The 18615-nt window shown below is 35.4% G+C and overlaps 1 protein-coding gene across 6 annotated transcripts in view; it reads left to right on the top strand.

Annotated features, from left to right (window-relative positions):
* The window catches only part of CCDC171 (coiled-coil domain containing 171), a 148034-nt gene that overhangs the window by 54388 nt on the left and 75031 nt on the right, over window positions 1-18615 (top strand). For all 6 annotated transcript variants that reach the window (XM_074933256.1, XM_074933252.1, XM_074933253.1 and 3 more), the window contains 7 exons: window positions 860-1060; window positions 2953-3120; window positions 4687-4875; window positions 10342-10846; window positions 11553-11669; window positions 16428-16654; window positions 17313-17495. In XM_074933256.1, the coding sequence (XP_074789357.1) occupies window positions 860-1060; window positions 2953-3120; window positions 4687-4875; window positions 10342-10846; window positions 11553-11669; window positions 16428-16654; window positions 17313-17495 (1590 nt within the window). The remainder of the gene's footprint in view (window positions 1-859; window positions 1061-2952; window positions 3121-4686; window positions 4876-10341; window positions 10847-11552; window positions 11670-16427; window positions 16655-17312; window positions 17496-18615) is intronic.

Raw genomic sequence — 18615 nt, 5'->3', positions numbered from 1 at the left:
AATTTAATGTTGCTTTAATACTTTAATATTTTCATTCGGAAGAATAGAAGTTGTCATTGATGAATTTGGGAGTATATTTCCTATTATGAAGAATAAAAATCGTCATCTGATGGGTTTGGGAGTATATCTCCTATTATATGTCCTGTATAAGCAGCTATGATTTATGAGAAACAGTGCTTTCAGTTTGACCTTTGTTAAACTTTAGCAGTGGTGGAAGTCCAGTGCTTGTAGGAGAGGAAGGCACGTGTATCTGTCCAATCCATTTCAGCAGGCTTTTGGCTGAAAGGGGGTGCTCTATTAAGTTCTTTGTTTAGCTTGTGAGATTTGGTACTGGTAACATGATTGTATTTATGACCATTTCTGATTATTAGTTTCTTCCCATGGTTAAACCTCCAAAAAGAGTCCTTATGTTATTTTATCATGCAGATGAAGGATACAGTGGGTAACAACAGTTGTCTGTGTTGCCTACCGACTCAGCTGTAATGGACCAGAGATTCACTTACGAAAGTAATGTATCTTTTCACTAGCTCTGAGAGCTGTCCAAACTGCAGAAGATAACTTGCATCCATGTGTTCTGCATCTCGGTTGTGGGGATAGGGGGGATTCCAAATGTCACTGCTTCATGGAGCTTTTAACTCTCAGATGGCTTTTAGATGGCAACAAGTTACAAGCTGTGGAGAAGGACTATTGTCAATTTTGATATTCTGTTATTGAGAATACAGTCAGCTTAGCCTGGAGTCTTCTGAACGCATGTGGCTACATGACTGTTTATTTCTTCAGATGGTGAGCACTGGACTAAGGTAACATTTTATAGGGTAAAATCTTACCAGCCTTTCTGTTCTGTTCCTCTGTTCTGCAGGAAGCTCGGGATAACCTGGCTGATGCCAATAAAGAGTTAAATGATCTGCACACTAAGTGTGCAGACAGAGGGACTTTAATAGGCACTTTAAAAATGGAACTACAGAATGTACGGCAATGTTGGGAGAAGGAGAAAGTACGTGCCACGGAATCTGAAAATGAAATCCAGAAGCTTACCAGGGCTTACCAGAAGGATATGGAGGTATTACCAGAGACAAGATGACTGTCAAAGATAGTCTTTATTTAATCTCAACTTTATACATTTACATACATCAGATGGTTACTCTTAGTCTTAACAGATTTATCCCCAAAATATGATTTTAAGATATGAATTTTGAAATATGTATTTAATATCTGCAAGATTTCAGGACATATTAGTTCTCCTTCCTTGTATATCAGAAGTAATAGCTTAACCCTTCCAGTATTTTGAATTTTTGAACAGCTGAGTTTATTTAAAGAGCTACACCTGATGAACAATTATTTCTTTCTTTCAAATTGAAAATTAATAAAAATGTTTTACAATTGGAACATACAATAGTATCATGTGTTGTTAAGTACTGATTCGCATGGCAATTGATAGAAAATGTGGAATTGAGGTAGATTAGTCTGTGTGCCTCAAAACCTAGAAATTCTTATCTGTGACCTGTTAACTCATTGTGGTGTGCTATATGTGAGAACCGATGGACAGAGTTTTATTTCAGAACTACTATATCTTCCCTTATATTTGTTTACAGATGTTAATTTTGTTACTTTTTTCCCCCAGCAAAGCAGTTTTGTACTAGCAAGAGCAATGATACTCTTTATCATAGTTGTCGTGCATACTGAGCTTATTACTTCCACAAATTTGGACATGGATGCCAACTGAGTAAAAAGGAAACATTCTTTCCACCTCTTTTACAGTCTGGTATTTAAATAGTGTCCACATGAAGCAGCTGGAATTGTTACACACATCAGATAATGATTAAAGTGAAAGAAACTAGAAGCTTGGCTATATTGTAAAGTCAGCATGTCTACAACACTGTGGTTGCATTCAGTGTGTGAATTGATTTTGAGTCTTGGGACCCCTTTTTTCATGCCAAATGTATAATTATCATCCTTGGTGTATCACAGTCCAAGGAAAAATGTAATGATGGTGGCACACCAGATTTTTCTTCAGGGAATTAGGAGATCTGCTAGAAACAAACTAAACTAAACAACTTTTTTATTGCCTAAAATACCGTGAAATAATTGTGAGAAAATGCACCTAAGTATAATGGAGAGGGCTTGGAAAAAAACATAGTTCCCCATCTTGGTCATCCCTGATTTCTTAACGTGGAGCCTCATCCAAGGCCTCTGGAAAACAATGGGAACCTTGGCAATGGTTTACTGACTTAGAATAAAGGCTCCGTTTCTTGTGGCTTTTGAGATACAGCCTTCCATTGTTGCCTTAATCAAAGTTGCTAAGTGTCATATATGTACTAAAAGGATGAAGGCTGAAATTTTTGTTGCATGGTATCGTTATTAAAGTTTATTTATAACTTGCGTCAGTTTATTATACTACTGACTGATAGTGTAAATGAATGAGACATGACTTGTGGAATTTAACTGGTGAAGCTGTAGGCCTATTTTGTCTAGCTATTCAGTCATACATAATCCACACACAAAAAAATTTTAAAAGACTTCAGAGTGATAGCTGTATAAACAGGGTATGCTACCAAGCCATTCAGACAATTTTCTATGTGCTTTGCAGATAATGGAAGTGAGTACAGTTTGAATGTACCTGAAAGTCTTGACATGAATGATTAAATTGCAGCTACTAATAACATGCAGTTTTTTATCTGTGTGAGATCATGGTTGTGACCAACTGCAGGATTGGGCTTGCTTTATTTATATACTGTATAATTAGATAAATCTTGCAAAAACTGTTTTCTTACTCTGGTTTTAATATGTATGACTGCAAATATTAACAAGGAATTGAGGAATTTTGAAAAGGTTTGAGAATAAACTTTGTGGGTTTTTTCAGTTGTGTGCAGCTCACATTACAACACATGTAATGCATCTCTTTGGATTCTAACACTGTTGAGATACAGCAGTTAAATTTTCTTTTTGTCTCAGGAGAAGCTAACCTTCCTTCATAGCCTATACCAGCATTTGGTAGCAGGCTGTGTGCTTATAAAACAACCAGAAGGCATCCTGGATAGATTCTCTTGGTCTGAGCTTTGTGCAATCTTGCAGGAGAATGTTGATGCCCTGATCTTAGACCTCAACAGGGCTAATGAGAAGGTAAGTGTCCTTAGGCACCAGCTACCTCTATTAAATTCAGTGACATTTGTCCACATCACAGTATCATTAAAAAGGACTGACATTCATCTTATTTCAAAAAGAATTTGGACGTTAATAATTCAATACCATTAATTATGGCTTGTCTACAACTCAGTTTGATGCCATTGCTGTGGGCATGTAAATGTGACTGAAGTCTGTAAGAAGTCTCTAAGCTCCACTTTCTGTGCAGGACATGCTAATAGTACTAGCCAATATTAGCCACAGGGACCTAATTAAAAGAAAATAAATTAATCTTACTGATGAAGCAATTCAAAGAACTTAGTCATTTACACTAATAAAGCAAGTCTTTATTTTAGCATAAAACAGAAACAAAATGCACTTACTCCAGGAACATCATCTTTAAATTATATGTTTATGATTGAGAGGTACTATATGAAAAAAGACCAGTGTGGTTTTTTGGTTTAATTGTAACTTTTGGATTATGAAATCTGTGTTCAGAAATACAGTAGAAAATACTTTTATAAAACATGTCAATACTTGTTTAAGGCAGAAGCTGTACTTTTCTGAATTATTTTAATGTGAATAAGCTTATGTGGCCTTTCTCCCCAGAAATTTCTGTTTTTAGGAAAGAAAACACCTCTTTTTAAGTAACTTAAACTGGCTCCACAGACTAACATATGCCACTCTTTAGGATCTCAGTTCATGTTCTGGTTCCATTGATCATGCCAGTCCTGCAGTCTGATAGAGCAACTCCAGATCTTGGCTGCCCTGACATTTTGTTCTTGAGGCATAGGAAGGGAAAAGCTCTTCAGGTGTTTCTCATTTGCTGAAATTGTGACCACCTGCTCCTGGCCCAAGTAAGGGACAGGGCTAGTTACAGTGAATTGTTAACCTCAGTTGTACTTGCCTTCTGAGAATAAAATTTTTCTCCTGCAGTTTTGTGTGATCTGTTTGGAACGTATCTGTCTGATATTCTCTAGTAACAAAGTATGTAAGCATGTATAACTAGAGGTCATTGTTAGCTTGGTTCATTATTCCATTTAGTTTGCATGGCAGCTACAAAGTTAAACCACAGAGTGAATCCCTTCCTGCTTGTTGAAAACACGTCATAAACTAATGAGCTACTTACTACTACATAAAAACATTCTGTACGCTAAAATTTCCTGACATTACTGTAATACTTAATAATATATGGAATTTCTTGGTTTTCCAATAAAACAAAAATTAAAATTAAGAGCCTTTACTCATTATTACTTGCAAATCCTAATCCGGATTACTAATCTAGCAGCACAAGATTTAATGAATTTGTTTAAAAAAAAAAAAAAAAAAGGTAACATCTAGTTCAGGTTTCCAACAAAGGCAGCAACAAATATCTGCAAGGTGGTATAAGGACGGTAAAACTGAAACCAAGGAAAACTCATTATTCCAAAATCCGTTTCAATTTTGTTGCAAGATTCAAGTGATCTGTCATGCTGTAATAGTCTGTGCTTAAATTAATATGTACAACTAAAGTAAAAAGGTATTTTGAGAGGTAAAATAATTTCTTTGTAAATGCTTGTCACACAGATATCTCACCTAGAATATATTTGTAAGAACAAATCTGATACTGTGAAGGAGCTTCAGCAGAGCCAGGAAGATGCTTTTAGCAAAATGGCTGAACAGATGAAATCACAGGAAAGCTGTTGGCAGAAACAAAAAAAGTATCTGGAACAGCAGTACTCAGGTCTCCTTGGGGAGGTTCGTGCAAAAGCACAGGTATGGTGCTGTCAATTTATAATTTTTTTTTTCTTGTAAATATTAATGGATTATTTCAGTAGTTTAAACTCCTAACCATTTTAAGGTGGTTTGGGGAATTTTAGTATATCTTTTTTTTAAAAAAAAACCAACGCTGTGCTAGTATTAACTTCACTTATAATAAGAAACAAAGTACTTTGTTAAAACATTCCAGAAATGAATTGCTTAATTTGGTCTAGAGTTGGTAGTGATTTTGGGGGGGAATGTTAAAGCTCTAAGATTGAAATTGCTTATTTTAAGAATTATATAGTGCAGCAGTTACTTTTTTGTGTCATGCTTTGCAGACACTCTAGAGTAACATGTGGTGTCCTGGGAATAAATTTAGTATATACATTCTGACCTTAAGAACTAATTATCTGCTACAGTGGTAGATTTCAACAGTATTAAATGACTTTGTTATACAGATACTACAGTGAGGGGTGGTTCAAAAGTGTAGAACTGTTGTCACTGACTGTTAGAAAAGTTACTTGCAATATAAATTTTTCACTGCTATTCTACAACCACAATTCACTGTCTTTACAGTCACATTCCTTACATGTGTTTAAGTGTTGTGAATAGAGGAAATAAGAGATGCCTTGTTATTTGTGACTGCCATGTGAAACTTACTTCCTTAGAAGAATGCTGTATTTGACTCAGATTTTGGACTTGGAAGTCTTTGCACTCCAAAATACGTATTTATGAAGTATTCTTTAGACAGAGAGGTTTATGGTGACTTCTTGGAAATGAGTTAAAATCTTGTCTATATCTTTTGCTTGATATTTACATTTCACATTGGATATTGACAATACTAAAAAACATCCCTGTGAGTGCAATAAGTGGCATCCAGACTTATATTAAATTACCCTAACATCCTGTAGTTTCATCCTGTGAAATCATTGCCAACATTGAATGATGAAATAAGGAAGCTTAGTTTTAATTTTAAACATTACTTTTCCTTCCTAAAGAAAAAGTGTAGTTATGTAGTTTGGATTTCTACCTCATATGGATGCTGCACAAAAGAAAGGTCTGAGTCATCTCTTTCAGAACTCTGTTACTGCGGAGAATTGGTGCTGTGTGCTACTGCACCATTCTTCGGGATGGCACTGAACCTGCCAGTACTCTCAGCTGAATTGTGTAGATAGCAGGCAGAGCATGTACTGAAAACATGGCTCTGCTGTGGAGTGTGTGTTAGGCGTGTCCTCTGAAAAAGACTTAGCTGTCAATGTGCTGTACAGGACTACTGTGTTTCTAAAAGTGAGATACTTTCATCTGGAAACATCTGGGTGTGCTTTCTAACACAAGTTATGTAAAGTTGGAATACAAACTGGCAGTGTTGTAATCTCAGCAATGCAATGTCTGTATACATTTAGATGATTCAACAGAACTTTGTGTCTTTTTTTTTTTTTTTTCCATCCGATGTTCCGGTTCACTTTCCTTACCATTCAGTATCAATCTGGAAAGAAAACAGTAATTTATTCTAGATTTCTAATTTGTGACTGAGTTTGGACCTGCAAATACCTGATCAAGATTTTTTCTTTCTGGGATCCACCCCAGATAAGGTCCATCTATGTCTGCTATTAGGGCTGTCCTACTCGAGATGGCTTGTTTTTTGGAAGACTTCACTGTCTTTTACCTGTTGCACTTTGAGCCTGTTAGCTATATTTATCTACACTATCACTGCTCTGTGGATCAGAGGTGTGCAGACTAATGTTGTAGCCTTCATTGTATAGGCAACAAGGAAAAATGTGCCACAAGTTACAGAATGTCTTCAAAGGATCCTTTAGATATTACTGACTGCCAATGTTTACATAAAGATACAGAATGCAATATTTAATTATTTTAATAGGCTTTATTACTTAATTTTTATAGGAAACATATAGTCAGTGTAAGTGGAATTTATTTGCCGGTATTCTGTATTTCACTGTAGAATTGTGGTTCTCATCACTCTAGGACATTTATTCTAGCACTACAAGGAAGCTGTAGCAATTTGCTGTATTTTCTATCCAAGGATCTGAGTGTTAATTACAAGAAATTGAGTGAACTGATCCCTTGTAGGTGTTATTCCTCCTGGAAAGGGGAGGTGGTGCAGAACAGCAAAAAAATCACTCAAGCTAATGTTACATCACAGAATGCATCCTATTGTTTGTAACTTTGTCTTCAACCACTGTTCCATTCCTTCTAGATATTTCAGAGCTCCTGGGTTGAGACTTCTTTAATTTTTGCACTTATTAGTACATATGTGAAGGCAAACTGAAGACTGAGAGTTCTAACTGCACAGCAATATGAGTAATCTATCATGGAAATTATTGGTTTGGTTTCTTAAAACTGCATTATAGATTTATGTATTTTCAGAATTAAATTTATGGTTGTAAAATCTGGAGATTTTAGTAGCAGTGACATCTGCTACTGCCACTGCTGCTGTCCCCAGTCAGTACTGTTCAGGATCCCTGACTCCAAGATAGGTGGATGTTAAAAGGTACTACTTCACAGCTGTTACTCTGTGTCAGGGGGATGATGTATTAGAAAGCAGTTTCACTTTTTCTGTAGGGCAGAAATTTCCAGAGTGGCCTTACTCAGCAATAAACAAGGAACTCTATAGATACTGTACTTCTTTGTCTTTGGTCTCCATGTTTTGAGAGTCAGTGGAGCTTAAAATGCATACCCTTTTTCCTTACATTTTGTAGCAGGAATGTGGTCCTCTTGATTTGGTAGTGTGCCATTTTGAAAATGTTATTATGCCTGTTCCTTAGTCTCACACAGATTTCTTTTGTTCAGACTGTGCACAGTCTCATGGAAATGTCCTCTGAATTGTAATTATTAGCTGTTGCTTGTTTATTATATAGACATTTATTAATCTGTCCCTGTTTTTTGTGGCAACAATGTAAAATAGAAGGGTTTTGTTCTGATGTGCAAAAATAAGTTTTAAGAGAAAAATCCTGTAACTACTTAAAAAATGTTAATATCAACAGAAAAAGGTTTGCTAAATAGAAATGGGAAAAAGTCCTCTAGGGAGAAAAAAAGGTTTTTTTTTTTATTGGCTTTCTTTTTTTGTTTGGAAGCCTTGCTTTTACAGCAGGGCAGGTGAATTAGCTAAAGGCTGTGGTATCTTGCAGTTTTATCAAAAGTTCAATCAATGCAAAAGGAAAAGTTATGTGTAACTATACTGTTCCTGGCCCACCGCATGCCTCTGATAGACATGTCTAGCCCAGGTACTTAAAAGACAGTAAGGAAATGGAGGACAGTGGTGTTTATGTTGTTTATTTAGATGTATAGGTGCATATATGTAGTAAAATAAACCAGCTAAAATACAGGAGAACCTTTTGAAGTCATGGTGTCATTATATTTCTAGTTTACAGTTCTGTTTTCATGCCAGAATAAAGGGTAAGGACCCAGTAAGAAGTAGGATAAAATAGTGTTGCTAGTAGCACCTGTTTTTTTGTTAAGTATTTCTGGAATCCACCAAGCTCTGCAACCCAGTGAGGTGTCCCTCAAACCTCGAACACCAAAGGAAGTTGGCTTGCCAATGTTTAGGAAGAGAAGTCTATGTCCCTTGCAAAAACTGGGCTTTTAAGCTTCGAAGAAAACACTAGAAACAGCATGGGCTAAGAGAAAAGCAGTTATTAGCCAGTAAAAACAAGGTGTATTTTCTTACAGAACTTGTACGTTTCTGTTGGAGATTTTGTTCACTTTTGCATATTACCATATAACCATCAGCATAAAAACACTAAGCTTTTTTTTTTAAACTTTAATTAGACAGAGCACTGAATGTTAGTATTGCTGCCCAACAGCCCTGTAGGGATCATGCTTTGTTTACTCAAGATATTGGCCTTTCACCTGTGATGGCCAGAAACCATACGTTGTTTTCTAAATTCAGCTTACCTTTTCAGTTCCTTCCAGTCATGCTATCAGGGTTTTTTTCTATAAAAATCAAACACTGTAAATAATGCAGTAGCACTGAAGGTATTGTACCTGTTCATACTCAGTTTTAGAGTAGTAAAGTGACATATGAGTTCTGTAAATTCCATTTTGTAATTAAATTTTTCAGTTACGTATTTTCATATCACTGAAAGCATTTTAATAACACTAGGAATTTTTCCTCTTTCAAAAAAATAAAATACTTATTTAATCAAAGACATTCTGAACTGGCAAGGGTACATCTCTGTAGAAGCATGGAATCTTTTATTTCCATTCTAGGCATAGCTTATGTACTTTTTTCCCCTATTGTGCTTGCAGAATGGAGGAGGGAGAAGCAACTAGGGTGCCTGCTTCACCACTTGGTGACCACTTGGGACCTGTACCACAACACATGGGAATGTGGCTGGATGACACCATTTTACTTCTCTTTTGTCCACTGCTAGCAGGAATAACCTCACCCCATTTTTAACAAAATTGGTTATAGCTCTAAGAAGATAGCTGAAGCTTAGCATAATCCTCTCTTGATTATACGGACTTGTCATTCCATTTGTGTTTGCTTTTTGTGTCTGTATTTTAACTGGGGCGTAAGCATTTAACTTGAGCTTGTGGGTTTTTTGTGAACAGTGCCTAAAATTTATAATCTCCTTATACCACTGGATCCTGTTTAAATGTAGCCTCAAGTGGTGGTTCCAATTACAGATGACTCTCATGCATCAAGAAGCCAGTATAAGTCTCTGAGGTCCCAGCATAGTGTCTTGATTCCTGTACAAGAAGCAACCAGTCTGCATGGTCTAAACTTAGTCCTGACATTCTCTAGCTTGTTAGTGTCTTCATTTTATTACATGGTTTCACCCTTTTTCCCTGTTTCAGTGCATGTAGAGGAAAAGAAAAAAATACTCTGCAACTTGAAAAAGTCTGTAATGATGCTAGTCAAAATAATATCTGTATTACACTGTTCTTTTGAAAACTCAGTTCTGTATGAGACCTAATTAATCTGTGAATATATAAGTAGGGGGTTGATTACAAAGTAATTAAGAGATCACCTTTACTTCCCCTTTCCCAGCTGCTGCCAATCTGTCTAGGTTTATCTTCCAGAGTCTTCCTTCTTTTTTTCTTCTCTTACACTAACTTTTTTTTCTGTTTTGAAAAACAAAGTTCTTTCTGAAATTGGAGTGTGTAGTTGCTTATTGTTAAGCTAACTCATAAACATAAAGTGGACAGCCACATACCGTTGGACCTTCTGTGTGCTATCACAATACTAGTGGACTGTCAGAAATCTGAAGACCATTTGTAGTTGAAGACTGTGCAAATTTTCCTTGTACTATCGATATATTTTCATATATCTGGTTCTGTAACTGCTGAGAGAGCTACTTAGACAGTAATAATTTTTGTTCCTTTTAATGTGTTATTTGCATCTGAAAAAAACCCAGCTTCTTTTAGCTTTTGTCTAGGTAAAAATGATTTTGTTATTTTAAAAAATATCTTCTAGTTAATATTTCTTCTGGTTTTGTTTGTTTTTTCCTCTTATCCCAGGAATACCAAGTAGCAGCAGAGGAAAGCAAGGAGAAAATTTATGTCCTTGAAAAAAGACAGGAGAAATTGGCCCTTGAAAATGTATCTGTGAAAAATATGTTAACGCAGGTTCAGGAGGAGCATTCATCTCTCCTGTCAGCCTGTGCACTACTGGCGGGTGCCCTGTGTCCTCTCTATGGCCGATCATGTGCTCTGTCTTCCCAAAGAGACCTTCTCCAAGATCAGGTCAACATTTATGAATTAGTAAACCAGGAGATTAGGACCCTAGTTCATGCTCTCTCAGATGTAGAGGAAAACAATCAAGATGAAGCAAAACTGAAGAAAAGAAAATTCAAAGGCCTGATTCGTGTGTTCCGAAGAGGTGTGATTGCAGTTTTGGCAGCTAACAGACTTAAAACTTTAGCCCAATCTTCTAGTTCCCTTTTCTCCTGGGTAGCTGGCTTCAAAGAAGGCATTGGAATTCTAGTTTGTGTAGGAGAATCCAAAGGCAAGCGTAATCTGTCAAGTAAGCTTATTGTTTTCTTCTTTAATAATTGTTTCAAGTTACATGGTTAGTCAAAAATAAATAGCAATATTATTAATAAAGACAGATTTAATGACATTTTGACAAGTGGAATTTCTGGATTTTTTGACCAATGTAATTTCCCTAAAAGGAAATACTTGGTTTTATGGACTCATCCTGTGTGATATCCTTGACATCTGTGTTGAGGTAGCACCTAGTTCTAAAATCCCTGTCTTCTCTGTGGTGAATTATCTTGTAATGTTCCTAACTGACCATCAACGTATTTTTGAAAAGATATTTCCTATTGTTTCATTAATAAATTTTAATACTTATTTTGTATTAAGAATGCAAAAAGTTGCTTTCTGGTTCAGGTAAAATATTAGTATAGGGTTTATAAGTTTTTCTTTAGATATTATTTAGTCTCCCTGTCCCTTTCTTTTACCAGACCAGTTCATGCTTCCCCCTACAAGGGTAACTGGTATCAGTAATGTTTACCAAAATAGAATATCCATTTACTTTTCTGTTTTAGTAGTGCTGGAAGCATATTTAATACAATCTAAATTGTCCTGAAAGAAGAATTAGTTTGTGTCTTACATACTTAGTTTTGGTTTTACTTTTAGGTTTGGTCAACTTCTGAAAGAGCTGGAGATAGTAGTGTGCCTTATCTGAGTTACTCGGTTTTATTGCTAGCTACAATTTTGTTTCACAGGTTGCGAAGAGGAACAAATTCACCGTGTTGAAGCACTCAGCTGGTTTACTAGTTCTAACCTCCTTGCTGCAATAATCAGTTCTGTAACTGAATTACAGGATGTTGTTAAAAAAGCAGGTAATTTTAAAAGTGTATTTCTGTAGTAGAAGATAAATAATCAGTGTGGTTACAGCATTTCCATTTTTAGGATTTTATCTGAACTATTCTGGATCAAATCTCTTGAGAGCTGTTTTATTGGAACAGATTAATTTTCTTTAATTGGTGATATGATACTTTATCATTTCAATATATAGTGCCATGGAAACTGAAGGCTGGAGACTGCTTCTAGAAAGCATATAAACAGTTTTGCCTGCTTTGTTGTGAGATAGGAAAAAACCCATTTACACCATGCCAGCAAGTGTTTGGCAAACCTGTTCTTAAAAGCTCCTAATGATGTCATATTTTCAAGTTTCCTAGTTATCGTGTTCCACTGTTCTAATATTCAAAAACTATTTTACTGAAGCTCAAACCTAATTTTTTTTTTTCATAGAGAAAGTTGATGTCATTTCTGTCTGTTTGATCTGTGTATTTTTTAAGTGCAGGCCCTAAAACTGGCACATAATCAAGTTGGGACATTACTGCTGCCAACTGAAAGGAAATAATTTCCTACTGTGTTTTATATGATATGAATATAGAATTTCCAAATCTGGAAAACAGTTAAATTTGATGGATACTATTTTCATCTAGTTTACTTGCTATCTTGTGGTTTTGGAGAGAGAAGTAAAATGTTCTCAATTTACACAATATATAGCAGTACTTATTGTATCTCTTGACTGTGTTCACTCTAATTATTTGCTTAATTAAACTTGTGTCTAGATACCCTACTTTTCTAAGTCTCTCGTCATACAGAATTCCATCTATGGAAAATTTTAGTGCCAGTTTTTGGAAGTGTCACGTCTTGTCTCCCAGCTGTTAACTATCTTCCTTAATTTCTTTGCAGTGAGGACTGATAGAAGATCTCACTTGATTCCTCTGCATTGCTGTCATACTTAGTTCTTTGATATATGGTAGTTTCAAAGTCCCAACAATTTTGCCACAGAATAAAGGATATTAAAGGAAGGATAATTTCTATGAATAGAGAAAAATAGCAGGACAGAGAGAAGGGGATATATTCCCCAGAAGCCTGAACAGTAAACCAGTGACAGAAGTCAGCCATTGAATCAGAAGGGGTTTGGTTCAGTTTCAGATACTCTCTTCTTTGATCATCCTGTTTTCAGTAACTTCAATTTTTATCTTTACAAAACAAAGTTAGAACTGTGTTTTAGAATATTCAATGGGCTTATATTGCAAGTGTACAGAGTATTGAGTAAGAACAGCAAATTGGGAGAGAAACAAGAGAAACTTTACAGCAGCACTGATGTGCTGGAGTGACTACTTAGAATACCCTAAACCTCATGATATTTTGCCACTATTGAAGTATATGAGAATTCTGGTGGACTCTATCTACTTGATATCTCTGCACTCAACACAGTTATAGTCTTATATCCACAGTCAGTTTGGTGATTCTTTCATGGCTTATCTCTATTTTAAGTCATTTTCACAGAACCTCAAGATCTAACTGCTTGTGTATTACTTGGAATTCTGTTGATCAAAAGTCTTCCATGAACCTTTGGTTCCAAAAATAGTAATAAAGTTTGACATGAAATTTCCAGAAGTATCAAAGCAATAAGGCTCTGAAGGGATATATTTGAAAGAAAGCTTGCATTACCTAGGAAATTATTTTATGTTCATATTTCAAATAGGGTTTAGACCTTCAAACTGGCTTAAATGATTTTGAAATTTTTAAAGATGTAAATAGGTAATCTGAGAGGCATCTGCTCTCTTCAGATCTTGAAATAATGGCAGTTCCAGATGAGACTACATCATGGGAGAGAGTAGGTGCAAGAAGGTGCTATCTGGATCTACAATATAGAATGGTTCCATTTCAATTACTAGCTTCTGAGGAACCATTTGAGGCAGTTGAAAGAAACCAAATTCAGATCACTCAGATAACACAGGAAATATTGGGCTTTTGTGCACTGGTGAGCTTTATTATTTTTATTGAGCTTTTAAAAGTGTTGTTGGTTTGATTCATCATTCCTTTCACACTGTCCATTAGTTTTGTTCTCATTCTAGCATGTCTTGGAACGATCTATTAGCTTCAATTTGAATACAAGATTTTTTAAGTATTGCGGGGTTTTGGTATGTTTTTTTGTAAGATTGGTTTTGTAGGTTTGTTTGAACAGAACCTGTACTGCAATAAACCAGAGAAAGTACAGGTGAAGCTTTTTAAGTACAAATATAAACTGTTATATACACAAAGCTTTTGAAGCGTAGCATTAAAATTCTAGTCTTGTGTAGTACTACCAAGTTCACCCTACTGAGTGTTCTGTTTCGCCAAAACAGAGTAAACAAGAATTCTTTATTTGTCAGTGAAGTAAGATTTGTCACTTTTCATTGTCTTTTTCGTCCTTTGTTTAATGTCAGAATTGCTCTTTGTGATATACCTGTAGTTGTGTTAATAACTTCTTATACACATCACAGTGTACATCATTTAATGCTTTTATTGTAATTCCTTGATCCTTAGTGGGCAGGTGCTTAAAATGTATATACCTAAAGCATATATTCTCTTCCCAGTGCTTATAGAAATAGTTACTTGTGGAATTGCATTATATTCTCATTTCACTTTTCAAAGCAGTCAGTAACTTGCATCAACATATAACTTTGTATTTACTCTAAACTGCTTTTCATAAAAAAACCAGCACAGGTGGTGATTAGCTTTTTTATTCCCCATCTCAAGAAAGTACCTTAAGTTGTGGATGCCGAACTGACCCAAATAATAGGAATCCTGGTTACGGAGTGGAATGATTATTTCAAAATGCTACAACACAATTGCCTGAACTGCTGTTATTAATTTATTTTTAATACAGTTAAACTGGAGGGTCTAGAAATAGGGAAATGGGCTGCCATCCTAGGTACTGCACATATAGAGAAATACTGTGTTTTCTGTCAGGCAAACCGTCTCGTGTAAAATGAGGTACCAGGTGGAAATACTAGGAAAAATGAAGTAACAGTAGCTCATTGACAGTATCCTTGTTTTGATACTTACCAAAATCATGGCAAAGGAGAAGTTTTTAGAAGGTTTAGGTTTCATCTTACATGGAAGGCAGTACAAATGTTCTGGTTTTAATTTTAGGTTAATTTAAACATTTAAAGTAGTGAATGTGTCATGACTGGAGAAGAGAGATGGTCTGTGAAACTGTAAGACAGGTAGGACAGGATAATCTGTGATGAGTTAAAATATGAAGGTATCTTATCTTTTATGTGGGTAGTAATCACATCAGAGATCCAACATAAGGAAGAAAGAGGAGTCTTGCCCGGTAGCATTTTCTTCTGGGTATGAGAATAAAAATTGTGGGGTTTTTTATTTAAAAGGATGTTTTATTAGTTGAAGTGTGAGATAAAAATGCTGGATAAGATTTTTAGCTTTAGGCATGAATATAAATATATTTATATTTATGTATTTATAAATATAAAGTCTTAGACATGATTAAAAGACAGGTTTACTACTAGCTGGGATTATGGAGAGCATGTATTCAAAAATGGTACTCCAGTTAAGTACTGGAGTTGTTGGAGTGGTGGTATTTTGAAACCAAGCAGGAGTGTGACTCTGAAAAAAGAATATTTGACTTCATCATGTTCTTTTTTTTGTTTGTTTGCTTACAGTTAAGTTTCATCTTGTGTAAATGATAACGTTCTTTATGATGAGAAATCTGATCTAAGAATGTTAGTAATCATGTTTTGTTTGCTTTGAAACTTTGGCTTATCTTTGCAATATATAAAAGAAAATTCTTTAATTTAAAAATGCTATGGTTATTTTCTTCTGTTTATACTCTTAAGTAAATATTTTAATTCACTGCAGCAACAGGAGATGTGCTGTACTACTGAATGTAAATAAGCTCTTCCATTCTTGTCATCTTACACTGATGGTATCATAAGACAAGTAATGACAGATTAAGACCTGCCTAGCAGAGGGAAAACTAAATTACAAGACTTTTATTAAGGCATAAATAAACCTATTAACTGTTATCTGGAATACCAATTAGTGGAAGGAGCACTGACAATTTTATTTATCAACATTAAACACAATTATTAATTACAGACCTGACGAATCTAGCAGTAAGCAGGACATGTTGGGTGTGCTGGGGCCTTAAGTCCATTATATGAGAAGGATGATTACCAAAATCCTGTGGGGAAATAAGTAATTGTAGCTGTAAAATTTTAATTGCCTTGGAATAAGGTAAATTATATTCTCTTGTCTCAGAATATAAATAGTATGGCATTAAGGTACCAAGCCTCACTAATTTTCAACAGCAAATGATTTAGACATCTATAGAGAGGAGGGAAGAGGAGACAGGAAACCCTCAGAAATTTGCATTGTAAATATTGTGATAAAGTAATTTACCATGTGCTATCACATATGACATACTTGACCTGGCTTGCATTTGCTTGCATCTGTCTTAGATGTTTTCTGAATTACAGAATTAGAAGTGTAGTATTGAAGGAGAACATAAAAACAACTGGAAAATTATTCTTTGACAAACAAATACTGTTCTTTAGAATCCTGTCCTACTCTTCCATCAAAAAAAGATTGATAGGAGTAGTGTTCATAGCTAAATATGGAATTTGTCCCAAAGTTTCTGAGATATTCCTGTGAGCAAAATCTTCCACTCTTTAATGGGAATTTCCTACTGACTATTTTAAAGATGTTATTTGTTGTTGTTTCTCTTTTCCACTGAAAATCCCCTGAAACTAATAACCTACTTGATGTTTCTTTTTTGTTGTTGCTTCTTAAAGATCCAAAGCTGTGGCTTTCTGGACACTTACTTGTAAGTGCAGCCAGGAACTCCTTCTCAAAACTTATGGACAAGCTGAATGTAATAATGGGGACTGTTCCACTAGACTGCAATATGAGCATTACTTATCAGGAGAAAGACTCCTTGGTACAGAGGTTGGCTCATGGACTTCATGAAATAAATACCCAGGCCCTGGAAGCTGGATTGTGTGATAAACTACCCATTATGGTATGCATATTTATAGTGCTACTTTGTGTGAACAGTAGATTCCCAGCATAAGTGTTACAGTGACGCACTCTTGATAGTACTATTAATTTTGTTTCAGTTTGTTTATGAGTCTGTTATCTGAAGTCAAGTATATAAGGAGTCAGAAGTTGATTTGCAACACCCAAAAACATTAGGGAATTAGTAGATCTTTTCTTTATTGTTGAAGAATTTTAAGAAGAGATTTGATGTTTCCAAGAAAAAAATTTTTAAAGTTCTGTCTAAATTGTATTTGCTTTGTATGAACAAACTTGATTTTGGCTTTAACTAAATGTTAAGCTTTGGGGTGGTTTTTCCCCATTTTTCTCTGGCTAACTGTTCTATCTTTCAGTAAAGATAACCTTCTTTCCTTTAACCAAAATAAAAGGATAAGCTCTTTCTCACATAATCAGTCTTTTATTGTGGGCCGTACATGAAAACAGGTACTTCCTTGAGAACAGAATTTTCAGTAACCCTCAACAGCAGGATGAAACTGGTTCACATTTTTCTACTTGTGTGTGTCTTTCAGAGATGGAGGACGAATGATAGCTTTGTCTAATTTGCTTCGGTATTAAATGCAGTTGATTTTATTGTGAAAATAGCTCATTTTGTAGCACATGATTTTGTTTCTATTTACTAACAGAAATGCATAGCATCCTTGCAGAAGCAAATATTTGAATTTATACAAAGGCTTCATACAGCAGAGGTGGAACGCCGCTCACTGCGCCTAAAACTTGCAGAATTCAAATGGAATTTCAGTGAGATGAAGAGAGAAGCTGATAAAGCCCAGAGCCTTCAGGAGCAGTTAAATATGTTTAAGCAATCTGTAAGTATATTTGATCTAATGGAGACTGCTTATAAGAGATCTACCTTTTTACACATTTTTTTTGTGTTCTTTTGAAAAACAAGTATAAAATCAGTCTGCTATTAACAGAATATTCCGGAAAACTTGCCTTGTAAATGTCACTAAACTATGTCAGGTGTATATAGAAGTATATCCCTTCTGCAGGATTTTCTCTTTGTTTTGTAGAATGAGGTATTCTGTGTAAATTACATCTTTGGTCTTCAGCAACCCAGGTTTTCTTCCATATGTTGAAAGTGGTGTGGTTTATATACCCTAAAAGGATTTATTTATTTCACTTCAACAGAGTAAAATCAGCTGGAATGAGGGCATCCAATAAGTATGTTCATGAGAAGTTATAAAGCATAAATGTATTGTTTTAAAATCTGCATGGATATTGCTGAATATGATGATAGACATTTTACTACACCTTTGAGTATGGATTATGTCCTGAGATAGTCGTGCAAATTTTAGTGTGGCTGTTTCCTTGAAGGAGTAAGTTTATGGTAAGGGAAAAAAAAAAGGTTTTTTCTACATTCTCAGTAGCACATGTCCACCAAATTCCTCTGACTCTTTTCTGTCACCGATCAATTTACTTAAACACTATGGGTTGACTAACCCGTAAATAGCACTGTCGGGCAGGAATGAGAAGAGACAACAAAAAGGTTCCTTAACCACTTGAAGCGACAGTATATTGCGTAATGGACACCATGTTTGAGGGATTAATTCCAATTTGTGGGTTTCTTCCCAGTCATACTCATGGAACTATGCCTTCAGTCTTTATTGAAGGGGAAGAAAATTGTGTTACTTTAGTATACTGGAGGTTCACTGGACATCTTTTCTTCTGTGTTTATTTTCTATAGGTTGCATTCAGAACTGAGCTCACATTTGAGGTATTTGAGAAAACGAATGGTTAAGGGTTCTTAAACACGCTTTACAGGTGCACAGTATAACTGAAACAGTCGTGTCTGACTGAGCAGCATTTTCTGTAGCTGTGCTCAGTGTTGATCCTGAGGCCTAGCTGGCAGACCTGTCAGTGTGTCCCAACCAAAACACTTGCAGGAAGAGAGTATTTAGTAGATGATTCCACATCCATTCTCCTTCC

Source organism: Athene noctua, chromosome Z (assembly GCF_965140245.1).
Source record: "Athene noctua chromosome Z, bAthNoc1.hap1.1, whole genome shotgun sequence".
Taxonomy (NCBI): domain Eukaryota; kingdom Metazoa; phylum Chordata; class Aves; order Strigiformes; family Strigidae; genus Athene; species Athene noctua.
The sequence above is the reverse complement of the archived record's forward strand: the minus strand, read 5'-3'. Positions and strand labels throughout refer to the sequence as shown.